Source organism: Adelges cooleyi, unplaced genomic scaffold, assembly GCF_023614345.1.
Source record: "Adelges cooleyi isolate 19-005CV unplaced genomic scaffold, UGA_ACOO_1.1 ACOO_flye_CR_arks_rails_tigmint_CR_PRNA_2, whole genome shotgun sequence".
Taxonomy (NCBI): domain Eukaryota; kingdom Metazoa; phylum Arthropoda; class Insecta; order Hemiptera; family Adelgidae; genus Adelges; species Adelges cooleyi.
The window spans coordinates 12,921,849-12,941,595 of NW_026095860.1; the positions used below are offsets into that span (position 1 = coordinate 12,921,849).

The window sequence follows — 19,747 nt, forward strand, 5'->3', positions numbered from 1 at the left end:
ATATATATATATATATGTATTTGCTAGAGAATAAATATGCGTAAGTAAATACTTAATATGTTCTTATAGGTATATGTAACATAAAGGAACCCTAGAGCATAACGGAAACGTAATCAGATAGCGGATTTGGAAGTGTATAATAATATCTATTATAGTATAGCACTCATGTCCCAAGACCGAGACGAACTGGGGAAATTTTAAGAATATTATACTACAAATCGGTTATTTCTAAGTTAGAGTACCTAGAGTTAGTAGCTTTCACTAAACATTTAGTTTACCAAACCAAATGTATAGTTGCTTCAACTAAAAATTTAGTTGGCCCAACTATTTATTCAGTTATTCCAGCTATAAATGTATTGTGTACCATATTTTTAGTTAGTCCAACAATGTGTTTCTTTTCAGTGTACATTGGATATGTATACAAAAACCACGCCCGTAGACAAATTGGTTACACTGGCAAAAACTTAACCAACTTCGAAATGCATATTTAAAATTCAATCTTCATTAGCTCTAGGCTAAACATTGTTGGTAATAAGGCGGAAACTCGACGTTGTAGAATTATAACTATTTAACATAAAAAGGATTATCAGCCTCTATAAAAAAAAAAATAAGAATAATTTAAGGTAGGCCAATCTCAAAGAACCTTTTAAGCAGGAATAGACTGGATGGCTAGCCTACCTACTGTCATGAAGGATCATGAAAGGAGAGCTAGTATCGAGATGTGTATGCCCACCAGTAGTCTCACAGGATAATTGTTTTTTAATTATAATAAATAAGTACATTTTTTAAATACCTATTAATATTAAGAAAATATTTTATCCCCAATTAGAGAAACGGAGAGATTCACCTACAAAATCTCAAAAAATGATAGTGCTTATAAATAACATTATTTGAAACATATTTACAGGTATCCCGCATGAATTAAAAATAACGAACACCCTGTTGTACATATTATATAGAATGGTCGATTTATAAGTCACTAATTTTCTGAGAAAATAATTACGTTACCATTTAAGTTCCAAAATTGATGGTACTCAGTAAAATAATAAAAAAGGTAAGTAACTTGTATTTTTATAACATTGTACAATAACATAATAGTGTCCTATTCAAAAAGAAAAACTATAAAATTGAAAATGTTTTCACAGAAAATCAGTGACTTACGTTAAATTAATCACCTTATATAATAATAAATTTCCTAAGGACAGACCTTTCTTAACCAGTCCGCTTTTTTTGTAAGTGCTATAAAAAACGAAAAGAATTATTGATTATTTATTTTGAAAATAATGTCAGATTTGCAAAATAACGAAGCCCGTTGAGTGTAATATATTGATGTATATGTTGTATGTTATTCGGACAGCAATACATTGCTGAATGCTGATTGTTGAGAATGAAAGATTTGTTGAGTGTGTTTTTAGGTTAACAATTTTGAATTTCGCCTTTTATAAGTACTTTCGGTGAACGATTTTTCATTTAAAGCAGTATGTACACAAAATCCCGATGCTGGTTGCTAAAATATTATGGTTGGTCTAAAAACAAAAGAAAAACATTTAATTTTAAAATCAATATTACCATTTAGTAGCTTTGCGCCGAATTTAAAATTATTACAGCACTTATTTTGTCAAAATAAAAAAAAAAGAGAGAAAAGGTGTCTCAGTCCACCGTTGCTGTCTTATACCACCCTCGGTGTTTTTTTTTTTGGCATTATAACGGTTAGCATTTTCGAACACTTAGTACTTACGCATGGCGTATAAACAAGATCAAAACCATATAATCTCGTTTAGGCTTTTATTTACAGGATTTTCATCGCGTTACCTACACCGCAACGCGCATTGACGGTGCGCTTTCACCGGAAAATTATCATTTAAATTCCACATTTCTCGCGGGCGACGTACCTCGAGTGACACAATAAATAAAAATAATAAAAACGACTATTGTCTCCCTTTAAACGGTTCGAACACACACACACACACACACAAATAATATAATATAATAAATATCGCGGTGTCGAGAAGTCTGGTCTGGTGTACGCGGATCAGCTCCCACATACGACCACCATCGCATACCTAGTAATAATATAAGCCCTCACGCATCGAATAGTTTAAATTGAAAGTCAATTTTGGTACTGAAAAAAAAAAATTATAATACCTATATGGAATAAATGAGTAACCGAACACCACCCTATATATACGGTCGTTCACACACATGCACACCGGTTCCCCGCACGCGTATAATCCTGTCTTTGTGACTATATAATAATAATAATATGAGCAAACACAGCCACGTCGAGTGGGTCACTTTTGATCGTGTGCAATCGACCGAATTCCCGAGGGACGATAATAGTCATATAGTAATAATAATAATAATATTCTAGTCCACCAGTGCAAGGAGACAAAATGATGACAGCAGTTGATTATCCAAACGCGTTACATTTTACCGGGCCACCGGTTTTTGGCGTTCTGTCCTGAGATACCTAATATATAATCTCCTATTGAATTATGTAACCAAAATATTATGTATACCCTCTCGAATTTTCGATTATAAATACACAACACCAAGTAGATGTACACAACAGTCAAAGGGTCCTTCCAAGTAAAGCATTAACCACAGTAGTAGAGTACAAAGTAATATTTTTGTCTATATTACACTGTTACACTAACCATAAAATGTTTCCAAAATTTTTATTTTATATTGTCCTCGTTTTATAAAATAAACATAAAAATAAAAATTCCTGAAATTGTTGCAAAAAAAATATTGCGTTTTTTTAGCCTTAACAGTTTTTTTATTAGGTATTTACTTCGAAAATATTGGTATTTAATAATATTTGCCTGTTTTGTCACAGCTGCAATTTTACCCAGATACTTTTTTTACCGTTCTTATAACATTTTGGACAATATTACAAATACTTTTTCCAAATTCATTGTTCTATATATTAGGTACCTACTGTAACGATCATATTTTGCCTGACCGTTACTCCTCGCCTTCAAACTGCACATCAGTTAAAGTATTATGCTAAACGATAGATACGAACAGCGGATGCATACACAGGACAATGCACTTTACGCCATGTCCATTTAGTTGAATTTCACCACTCACGGAGCGCCATCTTACCTTAAATACATATCTTTGTTCTAATGCATGCGTCCCGTGCTCTTGAGTCGCTAACGCCAGGACCCAGGTCAATAGTGAATAAAATGATACTATGGCATAGATTATGTTCATAGGCGAACTATAACCCTTACACAAATTGTGAACATGTAGACTTGTGAGAGGATTTCCACTACACCCGGCCCGTGTTCAAACCTACCCCCAAATTTTTATTTTATGCATCTATAAGCCACACGAGTACAAAGCGTATAACCAAGAATATATTTTTATTTTGTATACATAAAATGCATAGACAAAAAATATAGACTAATTATTGGAATAATGTAATTTTAAACACCGAAATAAAAATGTCATGTTATTTTTTGGTTGTTGTCGTCTGGTCGTTTTCTAAAAACATCGCCAACCCCTTTACTTCGAAGAATTCTTGTACACATGACATAAGCCTGCTGGGAGACTGCTATTATATTACAAAACAATATAGGTACATCCGTACATTCTTCGGGGTTTTCGAGCTATTTCCTCCAAAACACTTCTTCTACATCTACACGAATATTGCGATGGACGCTTAGCGCATTGTCAAACCATTTAGCCTATTCTAAATCAAACAAATACAACATTAGAAAGCGCAAAAGGTTTATTTTTTAATTTTAATATTACTTACTTTAGAGATTGTAGCTTCTTTTATTCAAATTACACATTATTTTTTCAGGTGACCGATTTCTCAAAATGGTCATGGTTTTCGTTTTTCCGCAATTGCAAGTAATAATTTTGAAAAACTATCGAACCGATGAGCTGTAATAGCAAATTGGTGGTATCATACACTGTTCTGGGCACGTTTGTGACCACTTGGTCTTGCCAGTAGAATTCCGCCGACGCCTTAATAATGTTCTGTCGCAGATTGTCGAAATATTCGTACTCGAACGGTTCACTTAAACCCAGGTCGATGCAGTCCTTGAAAAATTGCAAGCTTCGTAAGTAGTTCTTGGGTGTTAAGTGAATTAGTTTATCTTTGCACGTAAGACGGTCGGCGACCGGACACGCGGTCAATTCAATTGCCACAAGCAAAATCAAACCGATCTGGAACGTCATGTTATCGAATTCGGTATAATATATTTCACCGCTACTGAATTATTATAATAGAGTTGTTATCATAAACATAAAACTGCGGTTAAACGTGACCATCACCATAGAATCTCGTTGCCATGGTCGAACTGTACCTACTAGGAAATTTTCTAGCCGAAATTGATTTTGCGTTATTTTTTACAGTTACTTAGGGTTGACCAAGTGTCAAGGTCACACTAGTAAATTTAATTAATTGCTTTGCTGATTTTTTTACTTTTTATAAGAAACTATCATACGGCGGTCATATGTCATAAAAAATAAGCGACTACAGAGTTTAAAGAGTTCTTTCTCTCTCTCTCTCTCAAAAACGTACCACGCTACTCAAAAATAAAAATATTCTAAATGGTGATTTTTCGAAAAGTCACTTTTTAAATAATTGCTGCTAAACTAAATTGTGAACATTGTGAGTTTATGAAATTTTTAGCTATATTAAACTTTGAGATTTCCAGGATGAATTGGTTATTGAACCAAATAGTATTTTACTTTACTGCTTATTAAGTAGAACTTTTTAGAAGTGAACATGTTATTGACGATAACTTAAATAGAACGTAATATGTATTAGAGTACGTATACTTGTATAATACAAATGTAGTACCATATTAATTTGTGTTTATATGGAATCTCACTCATTTCTACCACGGAATCACAGAATCAATGTACTTTATAGTGGTTACTGAATACTGTCGATGCCTAAAGGTTCAACTTCGAACCTTTACGTTGAAAAATGTCTACTGGAAGGATTCGCTTTGAAAAGTATAAAAACAATATTTTTTTTACTATTTTGGGTTATTTGCTTTCAAATAGTATTATTATGTTGATAAAAAGTCATTAGAGAACCCAATGAAAGTCATAGACATCATCGTTTATTTATACATTAATTGATTATGAGCCAATTAAAAAACTAGAGCATAAAATTTAACTTTTTTAACTAAAAAGCGTATCCTGAACATTTTTAAAACTATAACCTTTTCATTTCCAGTTCCATGTCGAGTTTTAGGTAATTTAGATTGTATCATTTTTTAAAATCTTATTTTGCTAATAACAAACAACTTTTTTAACCGTTCTGGACAAAGTAATGCTGTGGTAACTACATGTACCTATAGGTATTACAGTGTGTGCATGTATGGTACATACTCGCGAGTTGGACTTATTGTGCACACAATAGTAGTATGTATTCGGAACCCAAAATGGTAGCTTTTTGACAGTGTATATAATGATATGCACAGTGGTCAGCTGGGCAGAAGGGAGGGGGTGGCAAACGAGGAGTACTCAGTCGAGGCAAAAGTTATTAAACTACATAGTTAATATACACGGGTTGGAGTATGAGGGTGAAGATAGGTACACGGTCGCGGAGCATTAACGACGACAGAGTGCTCGGCGGGAGGACGGAGGGCGAGGGGCGGACGGAGAGGTGGGCCGTTTGGAAGTGCTCGAACCGCTAGAGGGACCCCCGTGCCCAATGGCGCAGGCCCGTCCGATGGGGCCGGGGGCGTGACCGTCGGGCAGTGCGCGTGCACGCCCGTCGCCGTTGGGCGGTAGACACGTTCGCCTTCATTCAGTGCAGTAGATGTTCGCGCGCGCAACATGTTCGGTCGTCACGTCGGTGCACACGTCATTAGCTCATAACATCAGTTATATTTTATTATTGCCAACATTTAGTTATTTTACAAAGCTGTCGCCGTTGTATAAGAAAGTTTAAAAAAAAAAAGACGTTAGGAAGCAAAAAAAGAGTCGACCGCCACAACCGAAATGATGATGCTGCAGAACCCTCTGTTCCAGGAGTACAACACGGCCCTGTCGCAGCTGATAGAACTGCATCAACAGCAAAGACACCGGTTCCAGCAGCGACAACAGCACGTACTGCAACAGCAGCAGCGCGGCGCCTTCCAGGCTTATGGTTGTGTAGAAGGAACGAGGAGCGCCAGTCACGGTAGCGCAGAGTCCGACGGTGGCTTGAGCTCTTCGTCGCCGAGGCCTTGCAAGCCGTTCACCATCGATGCCATACTGGGGCTGCAAGGTGCCCCCGATCAATCCTGCCCCCCTGTGGGGATCACAGCGGCCACCGCGCTGGACTTCTCCACCGGCGGAGCGGCCTCGGCTATCGCACATACCAAAAAGTCCAAAGAAGGTGAGTGTAACACTAAATTATAAATCACGCAAATGAGGCCGCTGGATCCTAGAAGTCGCAGCTAGATATCTGGATTTTCCCGATGGCCTGAAATACATAAATTATATTATTATATTATATGGCCAGGTGGCCTAAAACATTTTGTATTAGAAATATTTGCAAAGGATCATCTAGGTTCGGGGATGAGATTTGAAAAAAGGGCTAAGTCACTGTTATGCGATGAACTACGATACAAAAAAAAAACTTCTATAGATTGTGTTATGAGATTTAAGTCTCACTTCATTTAAGAAAGCATAATTTTAATGTACGTTTTACGTTAAAATATTGTTTTTTTTATGTAATTAGAGATGTCACAAGCAGATATCTAATCTTTCAGCTAAAAAAATGTTTAAATACCTATCAAAAATAGTTCTGTGTGACTTACTTAAATTCACAAACAAATTAAACATCCTATCTCAAATCTTAAAAATGAATACAAAATTTGTATTTGTTGTAATAAAAAAATGGGTTTTAATGAACTAACCTTTTTTTCCGTGCACCAATGAATTGAATTGAAGTGATGGAAACCAAAAAGGTACAAATGTAATTTTTTTCAAAAACAATTTTTGATCAATATTTGAGAAATATTGAAGAACACTAAAATCACCTTCATGAGAACACATAGAAACAAATAATTTTTATTTTGCTTTCCTGTAAGAATACATGAATGCCACTTAAACAGTATTGTAAAACTATCTAACTATCCTAACTGTTTTAACTACAATATTGTGTTAAATAAAGTTTAGTTTAGTTTTATATAAAAAAAACTACTTAAACTAAATTAATTTGCTATTAAACATTTAATTTAAACCACGCTATAACTGTTGTATATGGCATTAATTTATTTTTCCTCAAAGAACGCCTCACACCAACAACAACAAGGGTTAGCGCAAGCCATAAATCGTTACATTTTTCAAAGTAGGGTGGTGTGAATAAGTTATATGTGTTACTTACCAGTTACCCTTTTATGTACAGTAGTTAATGTTTTTCTTAATTGTCAACGTTTCCAATTTGTTCAAGAGTGTTTTAAATGTGTAATAATAACATCTCGTACTTTATATTACAATAAAATTTAGAAATGTTACTTTTTAGGAAATGTATATTATATGTTCTTTAATAAAAGACGAACAGTCGTAATAAAAGAAATTCTTTTCCCTACAATCAAATTAGTGTTTGAGTTTTACTCTCTCATTTGACAACTCATTCGTTTAATTCTTGTCAACAATCGAAAAAAAAATTAAGATGGGTTCAACTTATTCAGCTGTAAAGACTAAGAAATACTGAATACAGAGATCACTTCGAATTGAATTTTTAAAACTACAAATAAATATAAAACGTTATAAATGGTTATTGTAAGTATTTTCAAAGTAAAAACATAATACACCGTGTCTAACGTGCAAGCGTAATCGATTGATCTTACAAAGCGACCTGCACTTTATGTTGAGCCAGAATTGGATTCATGATTTCGTCGGCTAGAGCAAAATATTGATTCAAGTTCTAAAAGTGTAAACAATTTTGTGACAACATTGCCGTTTAGCCCTAATGATGTTATTTTAAAGTTTGAACTTACGTCTTTGGTAACTGTCATCTTTTTTAATTCGGCAAGTTTGCCCTTCTCGTGTTCACGGACGGGTTTTATTCCGATTTCTTTGTCGAATTTGTACAAAACTTTCTTGAGTTGTTTGCCGTGATTGGCGTAGTCCACAGCATGACTGTCACCCAACTGGTGGGGTGTGAACTCTATGCCCAGTTTTTTCAGATGAGAGTTCGTTTCCTGGTAATAAATGTTCTCGATCTTCTTCATCACAGCAGGTTTTTTGCGTTTAGGAATTTTCCTCTGAGAAAGAAATTTGACAATTTGACCAGTGATGTATAATACAAAATATCAGCTGGTCTTTGCCCATAGCCAATAAAATTTACTTTTTCCTTTTCTTTTTTTGTTTCTTCAGCCAATGCTACTCTTTGCACGATTACCGGATGTTCGTAAATGAGTTTGTGAGCCATGTCCGGGTTTAATTTATGCTGTAAAACCATTTGCGTTTCCCATTTGATCTGATCTTTCTGCGAGATCACGTTAATGGTGTTAATTATTATTATAGTACTTAATATTACATTGCGGTTTTTCGCCACTCTGCACTGTTTAACGCCGTTAAATTATTATATAAATGTAGCTAGACCGAACAAGACAGTTTCAGTGGAAAGTAAAACAGGTATGGAATTTTTTAAGATAATTTCAGAAAATTAGTTCACAATTTTAGTACTTGATTGAAAACACTTATGTTGGGTTGCCCAACATTGATTGATTCCTAAGTCGTTATTGGAGTAACGTGATTGGATAACATAAGTTTAAAAACTCATAATATTCTTTTACAACTTTTTTGTGACGAAATTCGGGTTTATCGAAAAAAATCCATATACTTTGGTTTTTATTCCAAGATTTAAAATAATATATTAAATTATCAATTACAAACTACTTAAGTATAGTAATTGGAATACTACCCGCAGGACTGTAAACTAATGTAAGATCTAGGTGTTTTTTATTCTTAAAAGTTGTCAATGAACTGTTTTAACCAACCATTCGTTGGTCGATGACGTTCAATATCTCTCGCCTGTCTTTTGAGTCCATGTTCTTCATGATCTTCTCCATTTGCATACGGCCTTTGATTCTGACTACGCTATCGCCGATTTTATTAGTTAAATTCACTTCCGGGTCTAGCCTGATGGGTCGAAAAATCGTTTATGTACTTTACAAATAAACCAACCATCGCTGTTAATTATAAATATAATATATATGTAATATTACCATCCGTATTTTATATCCGGCTTGCCAACTTTGATCTTTGGCACTCTCTTCGCCATGTCTGAGTTATTTAAGTTACCTCTAGTCCGAACTTCGGTGAAAATCTATCAATAAAATACAATAGTCTTCTATTTATGTTGAATTAAAAAACAGCTATTGTTATTGTGCTACATCGGTTTCCAGTGCAATACATATGACAAATATTAAACAATTTATTTACTATGGTATTCCGCCTAAAAGCGAATAAAGAAAAGGTTCGTAGAACAAAATACGTGTACTTAATCCGACATTATTCGTTTAAGTTTCTTGTCGAATGGGGAAAATCGATGGTTACGAATCGAAATACCGTCACGTCTTCATTCCAAAGGAAACCGCAAAATGTCGTCGAATGCCGATTACTAATAATAACAATCAGTCGGTACGAACAACTCAACCTACCCTCTCAATTGTCTTAATTGGCTTCACATTATTACTACCCGGAAATACTATCATTAAGAGCACTCCGAGTAAATATCGAGCAGAGTACAATTATAAATTCAGTGATTTTAATTTTATACTACACAACTGTCAGCCGATATTATTTTCATAATTTTGTACGCAAAGAGAGCCAATTAATAACAATTCGTGAAATGTGACCATGACGTGGTGTAATATTATATGAACAGAGTAACTCACGGCCGATTATAGTGGTGTGTTAAATATTAGGAAAACACAAATAGTGTGGCTTTCGAGATTTGACAAAATATCATCGATTATTATACTTTACGAGGTAGGCGTACTTATATATTGAAAAGTGTACACAATAAAAGAGCATACACACAGTGCATGTCGAATCGCATTAAAGGGCGGTATAGCCGGCAACGAGGGAAAGCAATATAAATTACACACTTATAGCAATACATTTTATGAATTCCCTTCATGTTGTGCTGGTGACCGGCAAAAGCACACCTGTTCATTCGAGGGTGTTAGTTTTTTATGGTAAAATCTACCCTAAACTGTTGTGTGTGTGTTTTTCTAGCTGGATTTCAACTAAGCACTTGAATTAGTTTATACAACAAATTATTTTTTTTCAATTATCTTAGGATTTTATCATAATACGTGATTCTTAATATTATATTCTTCTTTATTTTCCACTGAAGAAATTCATTAAGAACAATTCGATAAACTACTTGCTATGTTACAATATTCTATCTTATTCTTATTTACTTGGAAACTCAAGTTTTCAAACAATTTTATCAACACGACACCTTGCCACCTATTTCTGTCTTGAACTTTTTCTCTCCAGCAATACATTTCAAACATACTCGAATTTTCTTCAATTTCGTCGATCCACCTTTTTCTGAGCCTATCTCGAAGACATAAGTGTGATAATATATACATTTATCCTGTTTAAAAATTAACATATTTTGTAATGATTCCAGGGCTCCGAACATTTGGTGGGCTAATTGGAATTTTGGACATTACAAAATGTGTTTGACCGTTAACTGTAGATTTTATGGATTCACATTTGGTTTACATAAATTTATAAAATTCTTTTGGCCTACCATTAAGTATGGTGTGCATGTTCCCAATGTAAGAACTATTTAACCACTGCGGTTTGAGTTCGTTTTAAGAATTGCTGGTTTATTTTTTTATTCTGTTTGTCATAGATTCGTATGTTCTATACGTTCTGAATTTCCACGAGTGCCTTTGTAAGAAGGTGTTATGACTTTCATTAATCGAATGTTTTGGCCTTTGCTCTAAAGAAAATCCTGTATTATGATAGGCTTTATTGCCAATTTAGTCGGCGTTGATCGGATTCCTACTAGTTTTTTTTATTATAGTAGATAATAGCGGTTTTAATTAGTTTTCAGTATTGTGTACTCGGAAAGGCGCGCTCGTACAAGAGTTTTTTTTTTCAATAAAGAAACTATTTCGATATTTTCCGAACCGCGTATATCGCATGCCAATAGCGTTTGAACAAGGGTTGTTTTTTTATCCGGTTCGAAAGTTTCTCAGGTTATTACCATGATAATAATAATAATAACGGTGGTATTATTATACATTGTTACCTATATAAATTGCTGTCGGAACGCGCGGTAAACAACTTTTATACGCCGCCCACGGGCATAGGAATCCAAGACCGCCTATTTCCGGTGTCCCTCCTGCCACAAGGTCCTGTCTCCGCACTGTGCATAGGTCTCGCACAGCTTTTTATCCCCGCCACCGCCATTTCCGCGGTCCATTGTGCGAGTCATAGCGCGGTCGTAAACTTAAAGGACAAAGTTAAACGTCGGCAGCGAGTAGACGAGGGAGATGGGATGAAAGGGAGACGAGAAGAGGAGAAGAATATATAGGATGTATATATATATATATATATATATATATATATATATATATATATATACACGTTGGAACAAAGTTGTTAATTACTCTTGACGTCGTATATTACTTATATATACATGTATAATCGCAGTGTAGACCGCATGTTACAACAATAATAGAGCCGTTCTCTGGTCCCGGTCGCGGGGTAATGATGTCATAATAATTTCATAATATAAATTCCGCCGCGTTCCTCGCCGTATCCCCAGTGTATCCTGGTAATAACCCGTCGGCCAAAGTTAAGTGTTGCGCTCAACAAAACGGCTGTCATCAATTTCCGACCGCATATAGTCGGCAGTTTTTGCGGGTTGACGCTGCTAAAATAAGAGCGACAGGGGAGAATAGGGAGAGGGAGTGTCGAAAAATCCCGTTAATTAATCCGTGGTGAACTTGGCGGTGTATATACAGACGGATGGTGCGAGTGCGGGCGATGGCGGGCACCGTTGTTCAAATATTGAATGATAGTAATAATATAATTTCCGGTCCAACGAACAAGGATCGATGCGCTTCGAGTAGTCGACCGTAACAAAAATAATGAAAAAATATACATAAATCGTAAAGCCAAAATTATTAATTGCCCGGAGGTCGTCGAGTTTGTAATAGTTTTCTTCGGCACAAGGGGTGAGTCGGTTGTTTTTTTTTTTTTTTTTAGACAAATAGTGCGCATTCGGTCCGGCGACGCCCTAACACCACAACATGTGTAACAATAATTATTATTACAGTATTCGCATACGATTCACCCCATCGCGCTGCCAAAAGGGTTGAGTGCGCAAGTTTTTTTTTATTTTTCATTTGTTAATACGTTCCCTATATTATATACATATTATCGCCATAAATCACCGGAGGACCGGTTATTATAACATAATATATTATTATTAGTGTTATTACTATAACGTGCGGTGTTGGCGGATTGTTGCGGTTATTTTTTTTTTTAATTCTAATTTTTGCATTCACCAGGAGTGAATAATAATATGTACAAGTGGCGACCGGGTTCGGCGTGCGGTTTTGGCAGGACAAATTATTGTTCTAATTATTACATATTACAATCACACGCGTCATTCGTATAGTAATAATAAATGTGTATCAAATTATTAATACTCCAATGGCCTGCGATTATTGAAGACCGGCGGATTTATTAATGGTCGGTTCTCGCATGCTAATTCGATTGTCTGTGTATTCTATATTACACCGTGATACAGTTGTGTACATGTCACACATAGGGGGTGGAGTATACCGTTGTTCGTTATAATATGTATTGTATTTGATTTACGGCGATCATCAATCGGTGATCATTCAATGTTACATAAAACCATACTTACTTGACAAATAATTAATATTTCAGACAAAATCGATGGATCTCTCAAGAAACACGGTTGTTCGGGTAAGTCGAAAAGAGTGCGGACCATTTTTACCCCGGAACAATTAGAAAGGCTTGAAATGGAATTCGAACGGCAGCAGTACATGGTGGGACCCGAAAGGCTATACTTAGCGCACACTCTACAGCTCACCGAAGCACAGGTAAGTGGTGTCTCTTCGTGTCAAAACTATAACAGCATAGGCTTCTTCTTCTTCCTCGCTTGTAAAGTCCTATAAGATTTTCTAATGAAAAGCCCAACCGGCATAAAGGAAATACTATAATAGAATCCTGGACTACGACGATCAGGCCTATTTAGGGTACTCTTGAGAAATTTGTCAATCATTCATAGAATTATCACAAGGATACCCCCAATGCTATAGGACTATTTTTCTTTTGACATTTCTTTGTCTACATACCTCATTGATGGCAGGCTTCATATCTTTATTTAAAAGATCTAACAACTACATTGTCGGTATTCTTCTCCAATTCCTTATACTTATATAGTTCATTTTCTCATCTTTCGTTTTTTGTTGCGATTAGTGCAATTCCCTCAAACAAACTTAGTCTCTCCACTTGTTCACATATTCACTATGGTCGTAAAACATTTTTTTAAATGAATTTACCATAAATACTAATTCTATACGATTGACAATAATTTCTAGGGGTTCATACCTGTATATTTTTCTACAACTATTTTATTCAAAACGTACTAAGCGAACGATTTGTTTGTGCTTTAGGTCAAAGTATGGTTTCAAAATCGCCGGATAAAATGGAGAAAACAACATTTGGAAATCCAACAACAGAGACTGGCCAACATACACCAGAGAACAACGCAGGATAACGTTCAGGAATGCGAAGAAGACGAAGATTCCGAAACGGACACAAACAACTGTTCCTTTTACACATAAAATGCCCAAACAGCATATATCTCTAACTCCCCCCCAAAAAAAATGATGAAGCCCATTTTTCTACTACATTTTGTATCTTATAGTTGTGAACACTAATTTGTAAATAGTAAACTACAATAATACTTTTTGAGATTATGATAATATGTAATCTACACCCAACGCACAATATTATGTAGAAATACCTAACTGGTATGATAATTGCTAATAATTCATAATAGGATATCATGCAATAATATTATTTATTTATTTTATATATACTTAAGTGGAAACCACCAGGAAAACGCATGAAATATACGCGGGTTCGCTGGAGGCTGTTTATTTTAGGAAAAAAGAGTTTTAGAAACTTAATTGTCTATCACTACTATTATAAAATATAATAAATTATATATACTGTGTATTATGATTTATAGCTATTATATTATTATTATTATTTTCTAGAAACCTACCATTTATTATCAACGTTGACCTAATTATGTAAATACGAAAATGTATTCTTATTATGTATAATGTATATTATGTATATTTTACCTATTGTATTATAATATATTAATGTGTCTAAGTAAAGTATATAAAAATTATAATATAAAAGGTATCAACATTATTGATATTTATGTTTGTTGTATATAAAAAATACTATTATATTATAAAGTTATTTTTTTCAGTGATAAAAATAATTAATATTATCAATTTCTATCTTCTCGATCTAATATTCCTTATTTTTAATCTACTACTTGTTACTAGGCTGATACGAACAGCAGGATGTTGAGGATAGTTCATTACAACGACTGGTAAAATAGGTTATAATGCTAAAAATATGCACACCAACCTGAGAGGGCTTATTAACGTTAAAATAGCCAATTTAATAAAAGTAACTAAAAAAGTTATGGATGAAGATCAACGGTACCAGACATATACCTACTTTTAGACATATAAAATATATTAAACACGTTATGGACATAAACGAAGTCATACTGTAGAATTTTAGGTATAAATCGACATACGAATATATCAACGAAACATTAAACTTATGTAAAAATAACTGAACCAATGCTTTTTTTTACATAAAATATATTTATTCTTTATCGCCTTCCAAAAAATAGTAACCAAATTAGGGGAAATTACCTGATAAATAGCTCTAATCCACCAATTCCACGAATAGTGATAAAAATAATGATTGATGAGAATAAATAAGGGAAATACAGAACATTTGCTGATAAGAAACGATGTAATAGTGCATGATGAGGGGACGTAAAAAGAAATAAGAAGCTAGGGGGAAAAGAGGAAATTAGAGTGAGCATAATATTATCTCAAAATAATGATTTATTTCATTAATCAAATACAAACGGATTTGACTATTTCGTTTAGTGATATTTAATCATTTTGCCAATGTCGAATACCTATATCACAACCAGAGCCTGATTTATCATCTTAAGGCATAATATAAGTTAAAAAATGTCAGCGAACTCTCCAAACTCATTTCAAGACTTTTCTTTGAGGCTTTACTTTCCCTTACTATTGTTATAATATCGTCCTACATTCTTATCATTTATAGTTTTATCAATACATCATAACCTGTTCCGGGGTCTTTGATAATTTAAAACTGAATGTCGCCGATATCAAATCTACCTTAAAATATGTAATGCTTATGTAATTTTTTTTGTTCCCATACAAAAAAATAGAACAATAACGCGTAACGAGCATCCTTATTCAAAGGTAATATATACCTATATTGTGTATATTTTTAAATATAAATATACGGACGTCATTTTCGCCAGTACCGACTGCAGAGATAAAAAGATCAAAGGGAAAAAACCTCTTAATGAAACGGCGTATCATTTGTTTTCCGCCAATGATTGTCGTCCCGGTAATAATAATACTTGCGCTTAACAAAATCGTTTCTTTGTATACCTTTTGTATTATTATTATTGCGTATAATGTAAATTGCCGTGCACATAACCATCACGCAGTGCAATAAAGGTCAATTTCGAGTTTCCAACACAACCAAGACGCTGACGATGACGACGTTCTTTGTACATATTGTCCCGAATGGCTTCGGGGGAGACCTAAGGAAGGCGGGACAGGAATAACAGGCGCGGCGCAGGTATGGAGAGAATGACGGGAATGATATCCCGCAAACGATCATCGGCCGGGCTGGCGAAGAAAAGGGAAGCAAGGTAAGGGAATGAACTGGAGGAGACAGGAGTGGAGGAAATGACAAGAGTAGGAACATAAAGAAGACGTTTGCGACTTTTAAGTGGCTGACGACCGCGGTGACGGGGTAAGAGGGTTAGATGATTATTTTTTTTTTTTTTTGTTACCCTTCGCCAGGCAACAAAATATATATATTTTTATGTTATTTCATTCTTTCTCCGATATTAAATACACGCTTATATTGTAGTAATAATAATAATAATAATATGTACCTATACACGCCTATTATGTTATGTGTATAGATATATTATCATTATAGAGTTTATATACGTACACGCCGAGACATATCCGAGAGCGTTCCTGGCAGGGATGAAACGACCGCGGCGGAAAACTACCCCCTCCGGAAAACCTTTTTACTCCCTCCCCTTCCCTTCCACCCTATATGCGGTATATCGTTACAGCCGCCATTATTATACCGTCGTTTATATTATTAAATCACTACCGCCAAACACCCAACCGCAGCTTTTTGCCGCCATATTTCACGGTGCAGTGTATAATATAAACGGCGAATGCGCACACAAAAGGAAAACTCGAGCTATTTTATATTATTATTATCATCGTCATCATCATCATGCGTGTGAGGGTAAGCGGCGGTCGTGGATTATAATATATACACACACACACACACACATACAAAATGGTATGTAAAAGTTTACTGCTCGTTGTATAGTATGTACATTGGGTCGACCTAGAGGCTCTGTTAAACTAACCGCCCGGCTGCACGCTTGCAGACGGTGGTGAAATATTTTTTAATTCCCTCGCTGCTCATATAATAACATTATAAGCTTAATCATAACAATTAGGTAGACGTTATTATACAACACATTATAACGTATATTATACCTATATAGGTATAGCCGTTATTAAGACAAAGACAATGTGGTCTCATGCTAGTGCATACTGCATACTACGTGTCGACGCTTTGTCCTGCTACCTAAGTAACAATACAAATATATACAGGGCCATTCGCGAATAATTATGGTAAAGTAATAATTTTGATGAAATATTTGTTTCGGCTGAACATTTTCAAAATCAAATGTTTATTATATTAAACAAACAAAACTAGTTAATAATGTTTAATTTAAAAATATTTTTTTAAAGGATGGTTTTTTAGGGTAATTTTTAAAAATCAAATAGCAAACTTTGTAGGTATTATATTTATCTATGAAAAATATAATGGTGTAACGAAAATAATGACTGGTCCATAACCAGTTTTAGATAAAAACTTCTTAGGATTTTTCATGTACATTAAGTCAGTTCAACGAACATTTCTTTTATACTTTACTATGCACGCGAAACCTAACCTCGGATACCACAGGTAACTTTTAAAAGTTAAATATGTATATTATGCAGGTAGATAATGAGTTTCGGATAAATACTTCTTGAGTTATTAGTATTTAAAAGTACAGGCGAGAAATTAATTGTTGGCGATGGTGTGCATGGATTTTTTTATTTGTACTATAGCGATTTTATAAAACAAAAATTATAAAGACATAGAACATTACTAATATTATAATAATAAAATAAAAATAATAAATTATATTTTGATGTTTCATGATTAATTCAGAAACTAGCCAAGTGTTAAGCAATACAAATAAAAGAGCAGTGTTGCTCATGAAAGTAGGAGTGAAGTGTGGTTATGAACTAAAGAAACAGCAGACTTGGTCAGAATGTAGATATCACTACTTTGATAGGCTGACATTTTTGGGAAGGGGTGTCTGGAACTTAGCCTTTTTTCACTGTTAGGTTTTTGTTGGGAATATCATTTCCTTTTTGCGCGCTTCAGTATCGTGAGCGAGGTTTTTTACGAGGCATTGAATGGATATTGTACGTCGTAGATTTTCTCTTGTTTTTACGTGTTATTATATTAACTACGTAGATATTTACATTATGTATATATATATATATATATATAATGTATATATGTACATAAAACTACACTTCATAGTGAGGCTAGAATTTATACAAGTAGCTACTATGCATAATGATTAATAATTTATTTTTTATTAATAAACCACAATAGTTATTAAATTAGTCATAATTAATATAGTGTAATTTAATTAATTAAAGTAATTTAAGTTAATTTTTATTATTAATAAAATAATATTAATTATTATTTTTATAATATAATAATATTATTATATATTATAATAACAATGAATGTCTGTTTGTTTGTATGTCCTTTATTCATTAATACACCATTCATCCGATCGCCATGAAACTTTAGGAAGTTGTTGAGTACACTGCCGCGAAGATAACTGACGTAGTACTTTTCAAAAATTCCACCCCTAAAGGTGGCCTCAAACACGAATTTTGTACTTAAAATACGAAATTTTTTTCGTTCCTAACCCAAAATAAACACTTGGTTTGTAACTATGGTAACCACGGATCTCGAGCGAATGATGATTAATTTTATGTTATGCCCCCAAATGTCAATCGATTAGTCGATCTACATCTCAAGCAAGGAAGAAAAGGGCATTACGAGCTTCAGAAACCACAGTTCTATGTACCACGATTCTGGGGACGCTTTTCACAATTGGGACTAGATCTGGGACTGGGACTGGGACCCTTGAGTAAAAAGGGGATATAATCAATACAATGTAACGTACATATTATGTAGATCCAAAAAAAAAAAGCCGAAACGGGGTATGCTAAATCTTTACAATATACAGCCTGGAGAACTGACTTATTTGTAATTATTTTACTTAACCCAGGCAAACTAAATCTCGGGCAACGCCGGGTCGGGACAGCTTTATATTATGAAAATAATAATTATTATTATTAAATTAATTAAATTTATTAAATTTAATAGAATTAAATATAATTTATTGTAGTGAAGCTAGAATTTATACAAGTAGCCACTATAAATCTAGTTAAGTATTAAAATCGTATTAATGAAACCTATACGTTTAGCATGTGAACACGAATTAACAAAGACACAAACTACGACCAAATCATGGCTGACTATTGACGTGGGCATCAACAGCGCCCTGTATACTGGCTGTAGCGCGGCGAAGATCATTAATCCCCACCTAGCGCATTAATTTTGAGAAAATTGCATATTTCAGATTTTTTTCTTTATTTACACTATAAGACCCACCTTTGTGCCAAATTTCACATTTCTACCTATACGGGAAGTGTCTTATAATTTTGATGATGAGTGAGTGAATGAGTAACAAAAATGCAAATTTTGAAATCCTCCCATTTTAAACGGGCTGAATATTAAGAGCTCATATCTTTACAGTTTTTTAACTACATGAGTTTAATCTATGTTTCAAATTTCAAAAGCTTATCTTAAGAAAAAACAGAGTTATGTGGGTTAGAAAAACTGGGTGAATTGGTTCGTGTAAAGATACACTGGCATTGCTGGAACTTGGCCGGCGCACTTAACCAATGTGTTCTGAATGTAGGCATTTTCAAAGACAACCAATAACCAGACAATAAGAGGAAAAAGAAAATGTTGGATTCAATCTGTTTGCTATTTTACTTTACTCCTTTTATAAATTTGTCCAAACCAACACAATCTATTACATTTTCCCGACTATTGGCGCAACGCTAAAACTACCTCATATATTATGTATATGTATATTTATTTTACCTCATTTCACACATCCACCTCATTCTTATTTTAGTCATATTATAATCTTTTAATTGGCAAGAGTGTTTATATAAGCCGCCATTAAAACATTTTTAGTTTTTTAACGATGCAAAACTCT

The 19,747-nt window shown here is 34.2% G+C and overlaps 1 protein-coding gene across 1 annotated transcript; it reads left to right on the forward strand.

Annotated features, from left to right (window-relative positions):
- Nucleotides 1–5,810: 5,810 nt before the first annotated feature.
- Nucleotides 5,811–14,280, forward strand: LOC126833593 (homeobox protein engrailed-like ceh-16). Its single transcript, XM_050565017.1, has 3 exons — nt 5,811–6,355; nt 12,898–13,073; nt 13,650–14,280. The coding sequence occupies exons 1-3, from the start codon at nt 5,977–5,979 to the stop codon at nt 13,818–13,820; spliced, it is 726 nt and encodes a 241-aa protein (XP_050420974.1). The 5' UTR covers nt 5,811–5,976; the 3' UTR covers nt 13,821–14,280.
- The last annotated feature ends 5,467 nt before the right edge of the window (nt 14,281–19,747 follow it).

Bases quoted from the DNA above. Each gene is read 5' to 3' on its own strand.
- LOC126833593 (XM_050565017.1), top strand. From the start codon at position 5,977: ATGATGATGCTGCAGAACCCTCTGTTCCAGGAGTACAACACGGCCCTG. The intron at 6,356-12,897 runs GTGAGTGTAACA...TTAATATTTCAG, and splicing joins TACCAAAAAGTCCAAAGAAG to ACAAAATCGATGGATCTCTC. The intron at 13,074-13,649 runs GTAAGTGGTGTC...TTTGTGCTTTAG, and splicing joins TACAGCTCACCGAAGCACAG to GTCAAAGTATGGTTTCAAAA.